The sequence below is a fragment of the Manis javanica genome, chromosome 15 (assembly GCF_040802235.1).
Source record: "Manis javanica isolate MJ-LG chromosome 15, MJ_LKY, whole genome shotgun sequence".
NCBI lineage: Eukaryota > Metazoa > Chordata > Mammalia > Pholidota > Manidae > Manis > Manis javanica.
Genome location: NC_133170.1, coordinates 5043250 through 5066596, shown reverse-complemented (window position 1 = coordinate 5066596; position 23347 = coordinate 5043250). Strand labels below are relative to the sequence as shown.

At 37.4% G+C, this 23347-nt stretch overlaps 1 protein-coding gene across 9 annotated transcripts in view; it reads right to left on the bottom strand.

Annotated features, from left to right (window-relative positions):
- KIF21A (kinesin family member 21A) overlaps nucleotides 1–23347 on the bottom strand; it is a 131326-nt gene that overhangs the window by 1486 nt on the left and 106493 nt on the right. For 4 of the 9 annotated variants that reach the window (XM_073223296.1, XM_073223297.1, XM_073223298.1 and 1 more), the window contains 10 exons: nucleotides 22754–22968; nucleotides 20218–20325; nucleotides 18739–18867; nucleotides 16559–16597; nucleotides 12230–12366; nucleotides 10451–10631; nucleotides 8787–8951; nucleotides 6934–7051; nucleotides 5351–5521; nucleotides 3871–4070 (listed from right to left, as the gene is read on the bottom strand). In XM_073223296.1, coding sequence (XP_073079397.1) covers nucleotides 3871–4070; nucleotides 5351–5521; nucleotides 6934–7051; nucleotides 8787–8951; nucleotides 10451–10631; nucleotides 12230–12366; nucleotides 16559–16597; nucleotides 18739–18867; nucleotides 20218–20325; nucleotides 22754–22968 — 1463 coding nt within the window. The remainder of the gene's footprint in view (nucleotides 1–3870; nucleotides 4071–5350; nucleotides 5522–6933; nucleotides 7052–8786; nucleotides 8952–10450; nucleotides 10632–12229; nucleotides 12367–16558; nucleotides 16598–18738; nucleotides 18868–20217; nucleotides 20326–22753; nucleotides 22969–23347) is intronic. The other 5 variants (XM_073223299.1, XM_073223304.1, XM_073223301.1 and 2 more) reach the window with 2 other exon arrangements.

The window sequence follows — 23347 nt, the reverse complement described above, 5'->3', positions numbered from 1 at the left end:
CATTAATGCATTTAATGTTCTTCCCCATAAGAGACAGATAATGCCATTATTTCCCTTTTTATTGATGAGCAAATTGAGGTCCAGGGGCTGAGTAATTTGCCCACCATCCCAAAGTGATAGAGCCAAGATTTGAACTCAGGCAGTCTGGTTCAGGGTCCCTCCTTTAAACCACTACTCATGGTGGGTCCACGCCCATTACTGCAGAAAACATGTGACGTGACATTTGGTCAGAGGTCTTCAGGCACGACAGCCCAGAGTAAGGTCACAGTAAGGCCTCTGGGAAAGGAGGACAAGGGGAGTTGGTGAATCTGGCAACAGTCAGGAAGAGTTATGTTCAGGTGAAATCAGCATAAAGCCCATAGAAAAAGCAGGAAGCTATTGAAAAGTGGACAAAACTGCACCAAGCATAGAATATAAAAGATGCAAAACATTTCTGAGAAAACTGGTTTTTGTTCAGCCAGCATGTGTGTGCTGGGAACCAGACATTAGACAAATGCATCTATTTCACGTCTCTCAGGGCTTTAAGGGAGCCTTACTTTTCTCCCATTTCCTAATAAACCCAAAGCCAAGAGAAAGGGATTCCATAGAATTTTGTAGTTAAAAGGCACTTCATAGTTTATGTAGTCCACTTCAAGGACAGAGTTTAAGGACTTGTGCAATGTAACGCAGTAGAGGACAGAGCTGAGCCTAGAATCCAGGCTTGCTAGTTTTTAATCAGTCATCTTCTCACCCATGAGTTCTCATCACAAGGGAAAAATAACACATCTTTCTTTTTCTTTTTCCCCTGTGTATATGAGATGATGGATGTTAACTAAACTTATTGTGGTAATCATTTTACAAGATACCTAAGTCAAATCCTTATGTTATATACTGTATATGTATGTATACGGTGCTGTACATCAATTAACTGGGAGAAAATGATCTCACCAACCCACACAGCACATGTACATTGATAACAGCAAGGGGACATGTTAATTCATCTATCCACTCACCCATTCCATTTATTCATTCAACCATCCACTCAACAAATGTTTATTGAGAATTTGTTGTATTTCAGCTACTATTCTAGGTGCCTGGGAGAAAGAAGGGGGGCCAGGAGGGAGAGAGAGGAAGGAAGGAAGACCTGTGTTTCTGCAGATCATTCACTCTAGCAAAAAGAGACACACAACAAACTATAAGTTATAAAATTTATTAGAAAGTAATCAATGTTACAGAAAAAGAAAAGATAGAGCACAGCAGAGGGGATTGGGGTGCTAGGCACTAAGAAAGATCACAATTTTAAATGAAATGCCAGGGTTACTCTTAAGTGAGAAAAGAAGACATTGGAAGAAGGCCAGGCCCTCTGAAGGCAAGGGGCAGATGTCCCAGGGATGGAGCGAGCCTGCTGTGTTCAAGGACGGCCTCTGCTCCGGGTGGAACGGGGGGGGGGCGGGGGGGGCCACCGCGAGACTGCGAGTGGAGGGGGAACACGACCCGATGCGTGCTTTAGAAGGATGACTCCGGCTTCTGTGCTGAGAAGAGAGTACATTGAGGGCCTTGTTCCGGAGGCTGTCGTACTCCAAGACCTCGTCGTGACTAGGATCAAGACGTCGCAGAAGACGTGCTGAGCAGGGATCAGACCCCAGACATACTCTACAGTAGAGCGCCAACAGGATTCGCCAACAGGTTGGGCAGGGCGTGTGAGAGAAAGGGAGGAATGAAGGTTTCTGGCCTGAGCAGCAAAGAAGACAGAGAAGCCATCAGCTGAGATGGGCGAGGCTAGAACGAACAGGGCTCCTGGGAAGGCTGGGAGTTCAGTTTCGGGCATACTGAGACGATCAAACCTCCACTACCAGTCATGACAGAGTAACTGCCAGGTTAGCTCTCCTGCTGTAAACAAAGTAAAAACCTGACAAAATACACACAACAACTATTCTCAGACACTGGGAAGTGGCAGTGCAGGGCTCTGATCCCTGGGAGAAGGGAGAGAGGGAAGGTGAGCTCTGGGACAGCCCTGGCTCTCAGCCTGGAAGGACGTTCCACACCACAGCAGGGGAGAGGAACCCAAGCAAAAAGCCAACACGGAGTCACTGAGTTGAGGAGAGAGAAATAAAAATCTGGGAAGTGTGAGGCACTTGGAATTTACAGGGCTAAGTAGAAGAGGGACAGCTATGAGAAAGACCTACTGTGCCAGGGAAAGAGCTCCAAAAGCCCACACAGGCCCCCGTGTCTGTGACTGAATGCCAAGCTGCACATGAGAGGAGTAAGACAAAAAGGCCAGACAAGGACACAGCTACCAGTGAGCTCTAAGCTGAGCAATTTCCTGAGCTGCAGAGAGAAGGGATGTTCACCTTCTACCCAGCAGAGATCACCAAAAGCCAAGGACATTCAGTAGAAATACAAGAGTTAAAAACACGTCTCAGAAGACAAAGCTGAACCCCAAGTAACCGCCTGACAAAGACCAGCACTTACAGGAATTCACCAAATTCCAGATATTCGAACCACAACATTATAACGTACAACACCCAATAGAATACTAGTTGACATAAAAGAAGCAGGAAAAAATGAGAGCCATCATCATAAGAAAGACCAATGACAACAGATCCAAAAATGATAGATTGATGGAATTACTAGACAAGGGTTTTATGTTATAAAGTGCCTCAGTTTTCCCACCTGTAAAATAGGGATTAGTTCTATTTTTAATTTTTTGAGGAGCCTCCATACAGTTGGTGACTCTTAACACATAATGCATCTTAGAAACATCAGTGAAGCACTGAAGGTAAGAGCCTTAGAAACACATAAAATAAATCAGCTGCAATGTACTTTAGATATGACAGTAAATCTAAAGGAAAAGAGGAACTTGATGAAAATGACGCAAATAGTAAGAGATGCTGCAGAAATACAGCAGAGGTTTCAAAATAAGATCAGGGTGACTGTGTACTCAGGATAAATGAATCAAGAAGGTGCTCAAATTAAATCAAGTAACATGACTGGTGCACAAATGACATAGGGAGATTTCAAGGTAGATATTCATGAGAAATTACCTTCTATTTGGATGATACCAACACCTCACTTTCTAGTTCCTTTCCAGAGTACTTACCCCTGTCTATATATACAGGTATATGATGTCATCTTTAGGGTCACCACATCTCTCCACCTCCTCCAACCATCCTCTTAAATGCCACTTTCTGGCGAGGAACGTCACGACCCCTCCCCCCATGGGGTCACCCCACCCCAGACGCGTTCAACTCCTTTCCTGCTTTGTTTTTCCCAATAGTACCAAAGACCATCTAACATATTCTGTACATCTTCTTCTCCTTAGAAGGAAACTGGGGTTTGGATCTGTTTTGCTCACTGCTCTGTTCCCAAGAGCCCGGACCACTGCCGGGCCCATGGGAGATTCACTGTGAATGAATGAATGAGCAGACCGGCCAACCAGCCCGGCCACCCTGAGGAAGGAAGCAGCGCGTACTAAGCACTTATATTTTAAAGAGAGGAGGAAGAAGAACAAAGAGATTTTTTTTTAATGATTTAACAATGGCAGGTTTGTTGCATTTTGAAAAAAAGATATCTTTAGAAATTAGTCACCTATGAACGATTCTTAAAAAACTAAAATCACCCGGGGGGGAAAGTCTGGCAGCAGACTTCCTAGTATGAGCAGAGTGCTGATGCAGGGGGAACACTATTATTAGTAACCCGGGGAGCCTAAACACTTTGCCCACAACGTACATCAGAAAACATAAAGAAAACATCTTAACTAGATATTAGAATAATTGTAATAAGAGGACATCATGTGTTCTGTGTTTCCAGGTATTTACAACTTATAATACTCATTAAATCTGAATGCAAATTTGCAACCAATATAGAGAAAAATCACATGGAGAAACTTACTCTGCTGCAGTAAAAATGTGGGTGGAATTAACGCATATGGCATTGATGGGACTATCATGACCCTTCATCTCTCCAACTGGCACAAAAGTATCCATGTTCCATAGTTTCAAAATGCCCCCTCTGCAGCCACTGAGCAAAACCGGGTGGCCTGGCACCACTCCCAGGGCACAGACCCAATCCTTATGCGCATTTGGAACTTGCTAGAGAAAAAGAGAAATCAGCTGCTTAAGGAGGGAGTTTTCCAAACTGACATTTTCATACCAAAATAAGTTAAAACATTTTTATGGACAAAACTCAGTATTTGGAACACTGAATGGCCTGAAAACTATAAAAAACACTTTCTGCACAATCCCTCTTAGTGACTTAAGAAATAAACAAATTTATAACTTGCTCCTCAAATTGCCTCAGTAATTATCATTAGTGTCATGGGTATTAAAGGCCTGTGGTGTTAAAAATGTATAGAATCCACAAGACCCAGAAAGTAGACAGAATTTTTCAAACATCACATCCTCTTCATGGCAGGAAAATATCTTACCTTTCTTGAAAATGTATTTAATATAAGTTTGAAAATTAAAGCCTGGTATGCAGACTATAAAGATTATCTTATAAAATCACTGCCTTAAAACTTAGAGAACATAGAGGCCTAAAGCATTTTGTAGAAGACTAGAGCTACCCTATATATCTCATGATGAGTGAACAACAATTATAAGCTCACACTGTATGACTTTGTAAAACTATATTTATAAGCACACTATAAAAGTCACAACTATGATGTATATCTATAATTGAAAAAACTTTTTGAATGCAATAATATTTGCATCTGTTACCATGTTTTTTCTATTAACATTCATACTACTTATTCATTTTGTTTTCATCTCGTTGCAATCAGGAGGTGGTAGTGACTGCATTACACACACCCATACATAAATAAGGAAAAGGCTTGAAATTGAGAACAATTTCATCTCAACTAATTTCTTCCTCTGGGAATTAGGAAATGATACGAATATTTGATTGTATCGATACAACACTTCAACTTAACTATTGCTCTGTAGAAAATGAGAGAACCTCATGTCCTACATGGATGTTTGAAAATGCTTTTGTAGATGAGGAGTCATTTACACCACTTTGACTTTAGCTAAACTTGGTATTCTTTGGAATATGTGTATAAAAACAAAAACTAAACAAAATGTGAAGCCGTAACTGATTTTACGTAGTAAAGACATGTATGGGGCAGTCCCAGGTCTTTCAACTCTTATCAATGTCTAGTCTCCTCATACCTAGAAGGCATTATTAAATGTTGAATATAGCCCTTCTTATGATTAGTAACTCAGGTGGGTGATGGTGAAACACTCTTTAAGAGGAAGCCCTGACTGAAACTCTCCCTAAACAAGGAAAACCTGCACAGGGCTCTTTTAGTTCTTCATAGACTACTGGTGGCTTTGAAGTTCCAACTCCAGCCCGTGAAAAAGTTTGGCATTACCTGTTGGAGGTCTTTTTGAGCTAAGTCCCACTTCTTGATTCCATTATCTCTGGACCCACTGAATAGATTATCCCCTTGTATGGTTAGTGCTTCAATGCCATCATAATGAGGGGGCTCAAAATTGTGGGTGGGACTCACAGTTCCAAGAGCCCCTTCAGTTACATCAAACATCTAAAGAAAAGAAGAGAAATAGCAGTTACCCTATTTAACGGACAAATAAGCACCTATATGTGTTCACTCATAGAAGCACATACACACATATATTAACCAGACATGATATGTTTTGCTATAATATTCCACTAAGTTAAATATATTAACCTGCTATGAGTGACTCAGGATAAACCTGAGACCTGTTTTCATACTGCTTTTGCTTATATGTCACATGCTTACACGTCTGCAGACTCTTAAGAAAGGCAACCAATTTTTTCAGGTATGAGTGTACAAATGATACATTCAATAGTACATATCAATCCAGTTGAAATTCAAATAAATGATGTGACTGTTGTTTAAACACTATTATATTAGGAAGTTCTGCAATCCTGGTGGTCACCTCAAATTCCCCAAAGTGGCTATTTAAAACCTTTCTCTCTTCAGTTGTCTTTCTCTCTCCTCTCGGCTGGCTGAGTTGATTTTCTGAAAAGGCTAGCGTGATCAAAAATAAACATTTTGGATCCTTCATTCCATTGCAAAAGCTTCCTCTTATCTTCGAACATTCTCTTACCCTTCCCTTCCTTTCAGATGCTGAAGTAGACTTACTTCTTCCGGGTTCACATGTGTGACCTGATTCTACCTGTTTCCATCACCTTCCTCAGCTGCCACCGCTTCCCTCCTCATACCTTTGCTCTGGGCTAAGCCTGTTTCCTAAGCATGTAGACATGCTCAGATCTACCAAACACACGGTCCTCTCCCCTTAACCATTCTACTTTCAAGTCACTAACCCATTTCTCATCTCTTAATCAAAGTTTCTAGCAGGAGTACCCGTACTGTCCCTCTCTTTATTGCTGTATCCTCTCTTCTTACTCCCATTGGTTCTTACAGGAATTCCCAAGGCTGAGAGCCCTGTCAACTGCTCTCTCCTTTGCCCATGCCATCTACTCTGAACTCCTTGAATATCTCCGTCTACTTGAATAGCTCCCAAACCTGTATGTCTAGTCACGACGTCTCATCAGCCCCGGACTTGCCTTTCGTTGGCTTATTGACCTACAGGAAGATGTCCTCACCTCCTCTCTCGAATCTCACATGACAAGGATCGAACTGTTTATCTTTCTTCATCTTATCTGCTCATTTCATAAAATCTGAAGACCATAATATACTCAGTGTGACAATGAGACAAACATTAGTGGGGTGACCGAGCCAAAGTAACCTTTAAATCCTTCCCAACCTATCTTCTAGGAAAAATGCAAAGGCATGATTGATAGTAAATAAGATCAGGAACTATGAGCAAGGAAAAGATCAGGAAGAAAAAGCAGAGGCTAAAAATGGGAAAAAAGAAAACTGATTAAGAGAAAAGAGTCCTAGGTACATTTGACTTCAAATCTAACATTTAGTAGGAGAGCACAACTCAACAAGTTTATTATACACACTCTGATGTAATGATCCTTGGAGCCAGTGACGATTAGATCTTGTCCACTAGAGATCCGATCTACAGTAAGGCACATAACAGGGCCGAGGTGTCCTGTCAACTTTCCTGTAGACTGAAACCTTTAAAAAGAAAGAAAAGTAACTTTGTTTGAAAATATATTTTAGCATCCCAAGGCTAAGCCTCAACATAAAAAAAATGTACATTCTTTAATAAAACTGTTCACTAATTTTCTTTTTGATTTTAGCTCCATTTCTATGCAACTCTGTTCAGAGTCAAAAAACGGCCATATTAATCTATTCCATGATGACAGAAGTCTGAGGAGTCATGAATGAGTTATTCCAAACCAGCTGATGTGATTAAGTGTAAACAAAAAAAGCAGCCAAAGTCTAAAACCTGGCCCAAGGCCAATTTTACCTTCAATCTTAGTCCAGGTATACTGTAATCTGCTATATGTCAGAACATTTAGACATACAATGGATGTCATTAGATCTGATTTGAAATTTTACTAAAACAACTATATATATAACTACAAAATCAATAATAATACACAGATTACTTTATTACTCATATATTCTCACATATACACATATATACATACACCTATGCACATATATATGTGTGTGTATGTATGTGAGAAAGTTAAGTGATCCATTTCATCAGTTATTATAAAGACATGAAAAAGACCGGGGGAGATCCCTCACTTATGGAAAAACATGTGATGTTGATTGTCAGGAGTCCACAGGGCACCTGTGTTTAGTGGTCCCACCTTAACTCAAGCTGCTAAAATACAGAGATGTATTTAGCTTCTAGAATACTACAGTTTTTCAAAAACTGTTCTCTTAGTGACTTTGTTAAGCTGAATCTATATTTGATCATGTGGCTGAAATAGAGGTTTCAAAGGATCTAACTTTTCAGCAGAAAAAAAAAGTGTAAGGATTTTTAGGCGCTGATTTCTTTTTTGCCTTACGTCGTGACTTCGAGCGTGTTCTTCCATGGTGCTCCATGAGTCACGCTTAAGATCTTCGAAAATAAATGAAGTGCTCACCTCTTTTCTAATTTTCTTCGTTAAACAAGCACTATTTTCAATTTTCTACATTTTATTTAGTTAAAATGCTGAAAGTGGTAACTAGTTTTTCTCAAAATTCCTAAAAAATATCCATCTTTGATTTACCACTTACAAACCCCATCTCGATGGGAGGCGTCCTATATTATCTGAATTAGAAACTTGACTCAGTCTCCTTTAACTGCTTGTTGAATGAATGGCCTTTATCCTTCACCTCAAGGTGAGCCTCTAGGGTGGGCACCGCACTGTCTTGCTCAGTCTTTATTCCAAGTACCTACACAGTGTTGAGGGGGAGGGGGGTTGCCTGCCATAACTGATGAGGAAATACATATTTGTTAACTAACAAACGGATATTCCCTTGCTGCCAAAATTTTAAGAACTAGAAAAGAAGCTAAAATAAGTGACTGAAGGGTAAGAGCTCATACTTCATGGCAAAGAAAAATCAAGTAAAATAATTCTTTCAAAGACACTGGCGAAGCTGGGATGGGCATCTCAGTCTCTTTCTAGTAAACAACACAACTTGTAGACAAATATTGAGATAGACTATTTTTCTTTGTATACTTTTTTTCCAGCAATAGAGATTAAAAGAAAGGAAAACTGGAAGTTTGCTAACGAGGACAGAAGAGACACTTAGGGGTGTTGGGCCAAACAGAAAAGCCTATGACTTTATATTAACTTTTAGTGTTATAAAAGTTAGATTTCACATGTACTAATATGTTGGTAATGTGTGAAACTTTTATTTTACATATTACCCATCTTGTACAAGAAGCCCATTGTCCTAAAAAGTCTACCTTTTAAGGTCCCACATTCTGACAGCATTTCCGGAAGCTGCATAGAGGAAAGTGCCATTAGGGTTCAGTGCAATTTGATTGATCTGGTTTTCTCCAGAAGGAATAGCCACCATCCTGCTGGTACTTGCAGAACAAGCATCTCCCAGAGTAACTTGACCTGAAGACCTTAACAAACAAAACAAAACACAAGTCACATTTCTAGACAAGAGTTTGACTTAGAATTCCCTGAATTCCTGGGAAACGGGCTGTAGGCGAAAACAGTACCTATGCCCTTCGATCATCATACACACAGTACCTAGCAGAGCACCTCACACCCACATGCTTGGCAAGCGCAAATACAAGTTTCAGTGAGTAAGTGAATGAATTACGATGAAAACAAAAACAAGATGACATGGCTTAAAACTCTCAATTTTTAAGTCTCTTGTAATGCTAAAAATTCCAGGCTCTAAGTGAGGGATGACTAGAGCATGATTCAGAAAAGATTTGAGGTCTAAGATCCAAAAAACTGAACAAAGGATACAGTGCCAGACAGACAACACATTTTTTGCACTTTCCAGAAGCCCCCAGAGGGCTGGGCCTTCCAATATTCCTTCCATCTACAATAACTGTCCTTTTGAATGAAAGATACTGAGGACTTTTTAAATTATCTTCAGTTTTTGTTTACCTTAGCTCAGTCACACATAAGTATTTACTATATGCTTAAAGAATTAAGCATACACACTTCTATTTCCTCAGATAAATTCTAAATGGTAAATGTATTTTTAAATTTTGAAGCATTTTCTCAGCTAACTTCTAAAATATCAAATTATAATAAATCTTCGCAAATTTGACTTTGGTGAGTCAATGGGGTTGGTCAATTTTTAACACAGGATACAGTGTCCTTTTTCTAAAATATTTCCCTCAAGAGACTTGTATTTAGTTCAATAAATAATCAGTACTTCTCAAAATATAAATTAGCTTAAAAGCTATTCATTCCTACTCTACATAGTGGTAAAAATCAACCTTCCCTATGCTCCCTTCTCTTGTGTAAACCAATATAATTCACCTCAATTTTAAGTAAGTAAAAAAGTTCATCAGTCTTATGGCAAAAAGAATCATTGTATGTCCTACATTTTAAAGATATATATTACAGACACAGAAAACAAACTCATCCAACATAACCTGTCATGAAATTTCTGCTAACACCAAAGCAGTGTAGGTCCTAAAATAAACCTCTCAATTATTCAATAACTGCTAATTAAATGCTACAAGTACTTTCTAACTTCCCACAATGGTGATTTCAACCATTTTCCAAAGAGTAATACTCATTGTATTGTAACTAATGCAAATCATTTCACTACATCATGTAACAAATATTATGAAAAGATAGTGCGTACTATGAAAATACTTCCCTCCTTAAGATTTGGAAAGGAAAAATATGAAATACATCTTTTTCACACATCAAATATGCTTTATCCCTTCCTACTTAATACTGGGCTCTTAAATTTTATTTTCTCAATAGTTTTCTTCCCTTGTTTTATCTGTGTTCTTATTTTATACACTTAAACACCATTTTAGGAGTGGGCAGGTATAAATAGATAAAAACACATTCATAGTCCTATCTTTCCATATATTTTGTAGACAAGAACTAGTGGCCCCTTGTGCTGTGCCTTTAAGTTACTTACGTCAGCGTTCGGATGCACTTTGCTGAGTCTCTGATATCCCACACCTTAATATAAGATGTTGACACAGTGAAGACCAAACTTGTATAATTACAGTATTTTACAGACACAACGTTGTTGGGATGACTCCCCAGCGACATTATCTCCTGCCCCGTCACCAGATTCCATACTTTACAAGTACGATCTAAAACAAATTTAAAAAGGGGGAAATTCTGTCAATTTGAACTAAATTAGGTTCCCTTCATAATAAAAATTATTTAAACAATTTCCCTCCTGTGAGAAGGAAATAAGGAACAGTAATAATTCCAGTAACCAACAAAGGGCATCCTAACCCATCCCTGAACCTAGGAAGCAGGTTCAAGAGCAAAGTAGGTGTAAAGAATCGGATGAAAACCACAGATGTCTGGTGCGTGCATTATGTGGTATTTTCTAAATTATGTAAAATTTTGTAATAATCACATCATAAAAAGCCTTGCTTCAAATTGCCCCTGAATTTAAAATGGCCATCCCAAATCAGCCTCTTCAAAACATTCTGCTTTGGTCGCACCCTTACCCCTCACAGCGTTCCACACTCATCACCACATTTCTTTTCTAGGGGTCACAGATTGGCAGATCCTATTTTTTACTCAAAAACATAATCCTAACATCATTCTAGTCTGTTTTACTGATATGCTGAATATTTAATTATCCTGGAGAGATAACTTTAATTGGAATCATTAGAAAAGCGTATTTTCACAGAGCAGAATTTTTAAAATTTTTTAAATTGGGGAAGTGTGTGTCATTATTCGCAATTCCTAAGTTCTAAGGAGACTCTTATGCTTCTGTCATAGACAATGACCGATAAATGTCTGATTAAACTGAGTCTCGTAACATCCCTAAATGCTAAAAAACCTTAACTACATTCCAAATTCCTGTACATGCTTCCTTCTTACCTTTACTTCTCTTACATGTATTCTACTTTTCAACCCAATCGGATTTAGTTTCCAAGCGTACCCCCATTGCCTCCAGGCCTGTGTGTATGCTGGTCTATGATCGTGGTTGCCAAACCTTACCAGTCAGTATCCAAACCGCCCTGTGAGGCTCATCCTGACTGCCTCCTTGTCAAAGCCTTCCTTATTTTCCACAGCTTGGCATAATCTCTCCCTTTTCTGAAACCCCAAAACTCAGTCTACAACCCTTCAGAGTATTTATAATTGATTTCCAGTTGCCTGTCGTTGTATTAAACGGGTCAGGGTGCAGGTCTGGAGACAAGTAGACCTCAGTCTCTAATCCTGGCTGTTCCAATGACTAGTTAAACTTATCTGGGAATAATTTAATTTCTTGAGTCCTCAGTGTCTTCATCTGTAAAATGAGGCTGCAGCTTGCATCTCTGGAGTTGCTATGAGAACTGAATGAGATATAATTTGTAGAGTGTCTAGCATGGTCTCTGGCATATAGTTCAGTGCTCAAGATATGGTGGTTGTTATCAATCTTATTCTCTTTTATATAACTTTTTATATAACCTACATTACTGAGATCAAGACCTTGCATACAGTAGGTGCTGCATTACTGAGAGGAGATGTATTCTCTCAACATCTATTCATGTAACATCAACAGAGGTTTTGCTTTCTTCCTGAAATGAAAGATTTTAGATTTTATATAAATCAGGAGTTGAAACAGATTACCTGTTAGATTCTTATGGGGTTAGGCAGTCTGACTTTTTTTTTTTTTAAGGCTGTTGAAAATGTAATCACATTTTTAAAAAAAATCTATTGAATATCCATCTGAAACAGCCAGTCGCACCTTTGGATCCAGTGAAGAGGAGATCATCGGTAGCGTCCACACAGAGCACAGCTTTCGGGTGCCCTTCGGCTGTGTGTACACACTGAAGGGGAGCCGCTCGAATTCCTTTTGAAGCAGGAAATGGGTTGATTATGCCCCTGAAGTGGGAGGGAAAAAAACAAGATTTACTTCAGGAGCTATAGCTGAGACTAATTTTTTCCCCCGACTTTAAAGTCTTTCTAAGTTATTAGTAATAAAATTCAGACTACTCCCGCTTCTCCTTCTAAAGGAAAAGGCGTAGAGAATGTGTGAAGGAGCACCAGTACATCAGCCAGTGGGGTGCCAGCGAGCAGCTGCACTGCGCAGAGAGCGAAGCCTATGGCCCACGTGGATGCTCTTAACAATTCATCCCCTCGAAGTTTAATGAAGCAATATTAGGAACTGCTGGAGTGTACTGAATTCTGACAAATGAGAACGTATAAATGATGGATGCCTGGAAGATGTGACTCTCTCATGCTGGCGCATGACTCTATGCCAAAATGGACATTCCGGAGACAGTATCACACACCCCACCCAAAACATGAAGGAGTCAAATTTCAAATGAATTTGAAAAACAAGTAGAAATGATTGCATAGACAGAAATCATAAAGGGAAAATGGCTTAAAAATATCTAAGACTCAAAGAAAAACTCTAATAATCTCAAAGAAGATTAAAAGAAAGAATGAGACTTATAATGAGTCTCTTTAGGGAGCTTTCTCAAAAATGTAATATTTCTGGAGTTTCTGCTTTATGCCATGCACTATGGAAATAGGAAGTTTATCAGAACATTGTCCCTGTCATGAAGGAATTTAAGACAGGATCTGAAATTAAATAGTTGTGTGGAGAAGACTAAAGATGAAAGTGAATTAAGAAACAACAATAAATACATGTTGGATGTATCTTTGCTTAGAGCAGGAAGAAAAATTATATTTAAATATGCTCATTATATAAGACACCATAATATTAGGACAAATACAGGAATAAAACAAAATTGTTTCCATCTTCTAGATGAAAGAGAACAATCTTCTGGATATAAGAGGCACTTCAGGAGTAATTAAGAAGAAATGTTAGCCCAAGATAAATCAGAACTAATAATGGAAACTTAATAAATTCAAGTATTTCTGTTTTTAAATCATTATGTTGTAGGGTTCTGAAAGGATATACCATTGCGGAGGCAGAATCACTGTGGTACACTAAGACGATCAATAAGGCGGATAAAATGTGTATACCAAACTTCCCAAAAAGCAGGGGAAAAAAGTGGATTTCAGAAATTACAGATGGGTAAAACTTCCTGCTGAGTCTCATGGAGGAAACTATTAAGTCATTATAAACAAGTAAAAATAAATACTCATCAATAAGAGAGAGAGCATGAGCTCACTAATCCCGTCGGGGGAAGAATCTGTTGGTGGGTGGTGTTAACACGCAGTTAATTAGGGGAATGTCCTATTCACAATGTATGGGGAGATAAGAGCCACATATTTCACAGTATATCTCTGTGGACACGTCAGGTAAGTGCTGTAGTAGGGGGGTTCCACTGCTGGCTGAAGACTCAATGCTCCTGTCAATCCGGGAGGTCTTCACGATCCAGTCAGTCTCTCCCTAGCACTAAAGACAGAGATGATGTGTTTATTAAATTGATAAATTGAAGAGCTGGATGCTGTGTTTTATTGCCTAGAATAACAGATGAAATGTATTTAAGTACATACACAGTACTAAGATAATCATTGGATAAAATTCAAACATGAAATTTTAGGCAAAGATAGCACAGAATGTTCCATAAAGGAAAGGGACTTAATAGTAGCTGAGATTTAAAAAGCTAAAGAGGGCATTAGGCTAAGTGAAATAAGACCAAGGAAGACAAATACTGTATGATCTCTTTTATATGTGGAATCTAATATGATACATACAAAATTTTAAAAAACAAGCTCATAGATACAGAGAACAGACTGGTGATTGCCAGCAACCAGGAGTGGGGGGCAGGAGAAATGAGTGAATTGCTTTTGTTTGTGTTCTTAGTTTAAATAAACTGAATTAAATAAAACAGTACTAAGTAAAGAACTAAAGAGATTTGTTTACTGAATACAAGATCAATGGATCAACAATCCTCTACCAACACCTTCAATGACTTCTTCAGTAGAAGTAAACATCTGAGGAGACAGAAAGTAATAGAGCCATTATTATATCCTACTGAGGCCACAGGTGGAGGGGGGATGAGGTCTAGATGCCGTATCTTAAGAACACTAAAAAACTGGAAACTTTCCAAAACCGTGGAAGCCAAATGAGGGATGTGCAGCTCATATCATATAAAGAACAGATGATGAAACCAGAACTACTAAGCCAAAAGGAAAACATTCACTGGAGAGAGGATACAATAGTACACTTAGAGGGTTGAATATTTAAAGAGCTGTCACATACACACACACAAAAACAGGTACTGAATTAATTCTCGTACAGCTCAAGAGGGATGATGAACAATGAACAGAAATTTAAAGGAGGCAAATTTAGGCTCGGGATTTTAAAAATTATATTTAGGCCTAGTTACAATGATTTCAAAAAAGTGAAAGGAGTTCCTCATCCCTAGAAATGATATGATGAGTTGTTATCACTGGATATACAACCACAAAGTCCAAAGTATTATTTGCACACATGCATCCATCTGAGAGACCCCAAATTAATGCTCAGTCACTATTTTTGTAATCTAACAATTTAAAACACGATTAAAACTGAAATGGGAACAATGCCTTCTTAAAAGTCTGTATCTGCCATTTTGAAATCCTATTGATGTGAGGATCATTGCTATGAACTGAAGCCATCAAATTTGCTTCAAATATTCAAAAGGTATGATCTAATGCACAGTCACTCGCTACTGTTACTTCTTGAACAGAAAGTATATATGTGTGTATTTTCCAACAAGCTAATTACAAAGAAAAATTTCATGTTAACGGCCTAAGAGCTGTTTGGGGTCGGTCTGCCTTTATTGACAAAAATCATCCTAAGAAAAAAAAACTAAATGGTACCTTCAGTTACATAAAACTACGTCTCCAAAAGACTTCCTTTTTTCAGATGACCGGCTTTATCCTAGAAATTATTGTGTGTTCCACTGATTATATAGCATCCTATGCAATTCTTTCATGTCAAAGGTTGTAACATTACAAAAGTAAACACCTGCCTCCAGAGACTTCTGTTTGGCTCAGTTCTAAAGGAGGCCTTTTTGTCATATGTATTTAATACCATTGCTTATTCAAACTGCTGAAGAAAAATAATCTCAACACTAAATATAGCATTTATTAATTAGATATTGAAAAATGCTCTCAAGTATTTAGAATATTAGGGTCAATATTTTATAGAGATTACCTTACATCAAAGATAATAGAGAAAATACAGAAATTGGAAACCAACATCCATGGTGTTTCTGTATTAAAATTAACTTATTCACATTCTGAAATACAGAAATCAACTTCAAAATAATTTCTTTCAGTTAAGGTTATATATTGCAAGCCTGTACAACAGGTCAGATGTAAAGAAAAAAAAATTGCTTGTTTTTGTTCCATGCAAACCAGTGAAATCTTGTGATGTTGCGAATGAGGTTTAATTCCTTCCCCTCCCCCTGCCTACCTTCTGGGGGATCTATGGATGATCAGCAAAACGGCCACAAAACAAGGGAAACAAATGCCAAGAGAGGAGACAAAATGGTAAGTGAGAAGAGGAGATGACAGAGAGGAAGAGAGATAAATTAAAGATCCAAAAAAATCCGTAACATGAAAAAAATGCAACATTGTTATTTTAAAAACAGCATCTATCAGTTAAAAATATTTATTATCTTTAAACCCTTTACTTTCTATTTCTTTTTATATTTTAGGTACTTTAGTATCCTTCTTTTTTTTATAGCATACCTTTATTTCATCACAAAACCTACCATAAACCTTTTATTTAAAATTGCTAAGCAAGAAAAAAATACCTTATTCACCTCCCACATTTTGAGGGATTAGAAATGCTTAATCATTGAGGAGCAAACCTTCTTGAAATCAATACTCATAGAGCTTAATTTCTTTTAAAGAAAAGATTTAGATTATATAGAGAAAACAATATCACAAGTTTTTATTCTGTTATGCAAAAACATTCGCCACTACTTTGTCTAAAAGGTATGTTCACTAAAATATACTAAAACTTTTGTCCAAAAATATTAGTGCACTGAGATGGCTTACAATAAGTTACACATGCAACAAAAATGAGATTTGCTTAAAGTGTCTAGGAAGGCATTTTAGAACATCAGTGAAATGCCAGAATATAGGAAAGATAGAAACAAAGTACCTGTAAACCTCCGACAGAGAGGAATCACTTTCATCAGACCTACAGTGAAAGAGTTAGAATTATGAGGGGAAAGGATACAGATGTCACCAGGTAAAGACGCTGAAACTGAACTGAAAACCATCAATATGAGTAACAGAAATACAGCAAATATTGCCTTTCTAGTGCGGGGCTTATCTATTTGCACTAGACATTGGCAAACTCAATGTACAGCTAATCAGGTTAACTATATGGTTCATGTTTCTACCAAGACAAGTTTTTGGGGAAAAAACTTCCTATCAGTGAGCCACAGACCCTAACTATTCTCACTTCTAAAATTTAGGCCCCAAGAGGAACAGTATAAAGTAAGTGAAATATATCACTTTGAGATTCTTTCTTTTTAATTTGACAGTACTAGAAAAATGTCAGTACTAGAAAAATGTTCCCCTTTCAACAACTACTAGTAAATTTTATTCAACTTGATTGTTATTTTAGATTTAGACTCTAATGTGGAAGTTGCACAAATACATTGTGTGTTTGCATGGAAAACAAATCGCTCAAAGTTTAATAATGTTTGATTTGAACTTATCTCAAAAATAGAGAGTTCTTCTCACTAGGGAGTAATAGCTGGGGAACCTCAGTGGGATTCTGAAAATAGGTAAGCCACTCCTGCCAGCTCTACCCTAAAACCTCTGAGACTTGCAATAAGTCTAGTTATTATGAAAATCTGTGTAGCTTGAATAAAAGGCTTGGGGAGAATGAGAACAGAATGAGCATTTGCATGGAATGTAACCACAAACGAAGCATCTGGAGCTACTTGTAGCTGCGAAAATATGCTAAAAAGGAGCCCCAAAAGAAAGTGATTCAAAGAGTAGGTGAGTTTTTGACAGTGTAGAGTAGTCAGTTCTTGTAAATTTTAAGGTTCTAGAGATGACAACAGAGCCAAATCATTGGTAGCTCATAAAATATTTCAGCAAAAAAATATGGGACTATGATTAGATTGTCAAGATTATCAAAAGACTGACCAAAAATTTATGACTGTGAATGCAAGGCTGTGAAAATTCAGTACTTTTCCTATCACTAGTGAAATTGGATGTGAAATTTTGAAGACATTCTTAATGCTCTTCTAACCTTTTCTCAATTAAATGGGAGGTGCAATTTAACAATGTTAGTCTTTCTTCAATAACACACAATATTTACCTATCTGGATCATTTTAAAGGACATATCATCTACTGATTAAACTATATCAAAATCCAATCAAGAATTCTATCCATAAATGAAGTAGACTAGAAATTTTTTCAATATGATGGTACACTTTTCTAAGTCTATAATTCTCTAACGTTATTTGGCATGACCTAAACATGTGAGACAGATCTTAAACAGCATCCTATAAATTTCAGAAATGGCTGATAAATACAAGGAGATGATAATATAGTAAACAAATAATTGGGGTGGGAGAAAGGATATCAATTTCATACATCCATAATGTTATCATTCAAAATCAAAGCAGAAAAGTCAGACTTAATAAATACTTCATAGCAGTATTGTTAGTATTGCATTCTTGTAAGAGAGATTCTGGCTCAATGTGGAAACACTTTTCCCTTCAAATTTAATGAAAACTGTATTTTCTATACCCGTACAACTTTTCTTCCCCTCAACCTGTCCTCAGTCCTACCACCTCCATCCATAAAGGTTCTCTTTTATTCCAAGAACACAATTACTGAAGTTTAGTGCTGGATTCTTGTAGAACAACCAAATGATAAATACATTTACACATAGAACAGTGGTCTTTGTAAGCTCTTATATCCACCAAAGTTAACATAATTTACTTCTTTTCAACTCAGGCAATCTTGGCTTACAGGCTTTTGTAGGCTCATAGAAGAGCTGACGAATCCCAAGAAATGTAAACTTCAAAAGGTCTCAAAGATATTTCAATTCTAATTTGCTTATAAAAGGCAAGACCGGTGCTGAAAACAGAGCAGTGCAAATCTACAACAGGGAATAATGTTCAGCAGGAAAATAATCTTCTCTTATTTTGTTAATTGTTCACTTCCCCTTGGAAAAACACATAAAATATGGCAAGAGTTCACAAGTCAGACTTCATCTCTCACACACGGAGATGGCTCAGTATTTCACACAGACTGCACTGAAAGGTTCAGAATATTGTCAGAAATAGTTGGGGCTCTCTTCCATAATGACTTACTTATCCTGCTGAACTGATGTGTTTCCCTGAGAAACAGTAAGACGATTAAAAACATTCAGTTCATTACGGGGCCGGCTTGGTGGGGAGGAAGGAGGCGAAAGGCTGGCCTCTGAAGTTCCAGAATCTGAGCTACAAGAAAAAAAGAACATCAAATAGGTGGCTTTAATTGGTTATGATTTGTTAGGATGTTAAATGAAACATGCTTTAAAAAAAAAATTCATCAGCGAATTCCTTCCTTCCTTCCTCCCTGCCTTGTTTTTTTATAAGATAAAATGCAATCTGAAAAACTGAATAAAGAAATGTTTCCCACTAGATTTTGTTATACCGGCCACAAGACTGCGCTAAAGAAAGAGTTGTCTACTGGAATCTAAAGTTACTATTAAAAAAGCAAGCCAAATTTAAAATTGTACAATTTTAGAGTTGAGACCAAGTTGTTCACTTTACAGGTGGGGAAATTGACCCAGACAGTTTACGAGCAGTTTGTTTATTCAATGGGTTACACATTTATTTTTTTAATTACTTATTTGCTCCATCTCCTATCTCCCAATTATTCTTGAGTCATTCGATTCAGCAGAAACAGGCAAACTGCTTCCTTAAATACAGGAAGCAAGGATGGTGAGAAGGATAATTTCCATGACAGTCAAGTCAGCTAAGTCAGTGGTCAAAGTAGGGAGTGTGCGTGCTGGCAGAGAAGAAGTGGTGGTATAAGATCTCTGCTTGAGTACAGAAAATGGATGAAAACTCCTTTTTATATTTATTCTCATGTTAAAGAGATTAGCTTTACTGATGTTTCAGTGTAGACTGGCATTGATACCGCCACTTAAGGCTGTGTCAGAGCTCTACGTCATGTGCAACACCGGAGGCAGCAGTGGGCAAGAATTATGACAGTGGCTCTAAATTGCGCACTCAACTTCCTGCACGTTGTGGTACCACAATTTACAAATCCCTACTTAAGTGCATCACCAGACTGTATTTTGTAGTGTTAAGAACTAATCCTCACAAAACGCATAAATAGCTCCTAAAAGATTTCAGCAAAAAAACAGTTGAGGGTAACCCCAACAATGTAAACATGTAAGAACAGCAAAGAAATGGCAAGATGAACACTAGTTTTTTTTCTGCCATGGTACAGAGGTAAAGTCCAAGTTCTATCACTCAAAACTGATTTCAAATTTTTCTAGAAGACTATTTGAGATACAGATTTAATAAGCTGCACTTCAAGTATATATGAACTCTACCAATGACCCAAACAAATAATTGAAAAACAAAGACAGTATGTGACTGGACACAAGTGCTCGAATTTTTCATGGCTACGCGTGTGACCAAGATGGTCAGAAGACTGTGAGCCACGCCAAGATGAGTCGGATCAGGCCTAACCGAAGCCAGGCTGACTCTGGACACTCACTGCACTATTGTCCTTTAGAATCCAAGTGTCGCCGACTCTGTATACGATCTAGTCAATGAAAAGCATGAGTGACTTACTGTTTCTGTTCCTTGGCCTTGGATTTTTCTGCTTTTTCATATGTCTTTCTCCTGGTTCCAGGGGAAGGCTCTGGTAGCTTCTTTTCTGGCAGAGATGACTGTCTGGAACTAAAATAGAAAAACATTCCTTAATCATCCAATTTTAAATGTATTCAAATAACTTTGGCAGATGTACCACACAAAAATTCAATCTAAATTTTTAATAGATTAATAACTGGAACTTGATAAAGATTATTACTTGCAAATGAAAAACAAAACTCATTGAGTTATATACCTAGAGAGAGAGTTATGTATAATGATGGAATATAATCATGTTTGGTCGATGGCAAGTTGGCAACTATACATTTAGCTGGCAATCTTATCTAATCTTATCAAATCTGCAAACCAACTATCTTTGAAGGTAAATATCAATGTTCTACTATGAATTACCTAAAATAAATATTTTATTTTAAACATACATGTTCAAGTTTTTTTTAGAATTGCCTCAGTTGAAGAAAAATTGTCTTTACAGTTTGGCAGGCCAAAAATATTTTATCAGAATAAGAAAAACAATGAGATTTAATGAATTACTACTTAGACATAGTCACAAGCCAGTTCTACAAGTAATCACACACACAAAAAACCCACGCAATTATCTTACTTCACCAGTATCTAGGTATTGGTAACTATATAAATTTTAGTAATAAAAATATTCTTGTCATAAATTTTAAATGTCAAATAGTGTCCATGTAATTAACAATTTAAGAGTACAATTTTTGGTATGATAGTAATTAATTTTAATTTTAAAAATGAATATTTGCTTGGCTAGTTCTATTAATAAAAAAGGAAAAAATGATGAAGGAATTAGAAAGCAAGATCCCCAGACTGGGCTTATATGATTCCTATTTAAAGTGAAAACTAACTATAATTAAACTTTGTGTGTATGAATTTTCTAATCAGAGGAAATCACATTTTATAAACTCTGCATCATTTAAGTCCTAAGGAAATTATTGAGGAGATTATTTTAGTCCATGCAATAAAAGTCATGCAGTAATGACTTATAAGAGTTACTGCATCAAGAACATGACAAATTCTTAAATTTGTACAGCATGACACAAATACCTGAATTCATGAAAACTTGAAAATAAACTACATTCAAAGACAGAGTACAAACGATATTTTCTACAACCTGTCATAAAGGATGCATTTAAAAAAAGAAGAAAAAGGCAAAAAGAAGGTATTACCTGAATCTGGGTTCCAGGCCATAGATTTAGTCTTGAAGTTCCATAAGTCTCTACTCTGACAGACTAAATGCTGAACACATGCGGATTCCTAAAATCTGTTCTCAGTTCCATATCACTACCTTGACCAGAATCATTTCTTCTACTGTCATCTTACCAAAAAAGCACTAAAGCTCGAAAGCAACCTCTAACAGCACATCCAATAGTTAATTCAAAGGCCACCTCAAGCACATGCAAGAAAGTTCTGGCATCATTAAAATCAGTTTGGGAACTAAAGGGAGCAGATGGGCTTCCTGAATGGATAATAGAAATATCTTCTTAAAATGAAAAAAGTTATGGGAAACAGAGCTATTCAAAGGGGAAAGTTTGTTATGTTTTTTTATTTGCAGAATCCTATAATATGTGCCATGTTTTGGTGATACTCCTCAATGCAGTGAGGTCTTTATCCCATAAATAATTCGCTAAATCGTGTATGACGGTTAGTTTGAAAAATGCTATAAAAAATCTTTACCAGTGGATGAATGACCTAATTTTTAACATAACTATCAAAACACACTTACACACACAATGTATACACACACACACACACACACACACACACACTACTAGCCTGTGTAGGGAAATCTCTGTTCTCAAGATAATAATAAAAAAATTCTAAATAAGATATGTTTTGAGTAGAATATTTTTTGTTGTTCAAGTAGTCATAGATGGGAGAGAGAATATTCCCTCTTTCAAATCTTTAATAATACAAAAATACTTTATGCATACAGTCATCTCAGACATGCAATGTGTTTCAAGGCAGAGAATTAGGAAAGTTCAAAATGTATCAAGTTTGTAACTGGTATTTCTCTTTTTCTTTATAGGGTCAGCAAAGGTTTATTAGCCTGACCAGCTTTTAGAGGTTAGACATACATAATTTAGGGCAAATTTAAGAGTCTGTTTTATATATAAAAACCTTCTGTTTTACAAAATGGTTTTATAGGTATAACTTTAACTTATAATTGAATAATGAGCGAATTATATGAGTGAATATTTACATTTATACTCATTATATGAAAATATTCAATTATATGAACGACTAACGCAGAAATAAGACAAAACAATTCAACAAAGAACATCTCATCTTAAATGATTTTGAATGTCCAAGGAAATGAGGGAAGACAACACCTAACAGAAATCACTTTGAAAAAAGATCATATTTACATAAATTTTTAAAAACAGAAATAAGAAATTAGCAACATGCGCATTTCAAAAGAGAGAGAGGAGAGAGAGAGAAGCCAAAAGAAAGGAAGTTAGTGGAGCTGGGCCAGACTTACATGCTGCCTATCTTAGAAGGGAAGCCAGATGGGGGAGGGGGCTCTTGGTCCCTAGCAGAAGCACCACTTGTCTCTGCATTCATTCCGATCTCTTGCCCTTCTGCGACAGGCGGGAGAGGGCCAGGCAAGGAGCCCTCCCCTGCGCTAGTGTCTGAGGCTAGTTCACTGCTATCTGCGTACAGCAGTTCCATTTGCGTGGTGGTCCTCCTTCGGGCCTGGTCAGAGAATGGAAGGAAAAGCAATCAGCTGCGAACTTTTGCAGAGAAGTTGATTAGGGAATAGAGATTTCATTAGTTTGAAATAGGTAAAAACATGTAGCGTGTCTCTTCCTAGCAAGTGTGTCAAACACAGCATGTAAGATAAGTCGCATGCCAAAGCTACAATCAGGAAAGCCTTTTAGAGGCCACAGTAATAGCCACCATTTGTCCTGTACGTTCTGCTCTAAACACCATCACACGAGCGGGTACCGTCATTGCTCCAGTTCACGAATGAGGGAACAGAGGCAGAGCGGAGCTGAATAACTGGCCCAAAGTCACGCAGCTAGAAAGTGGCAAAGCCAGAGTCAAACCAGGTGTTCTGCCCCAAATATTACTG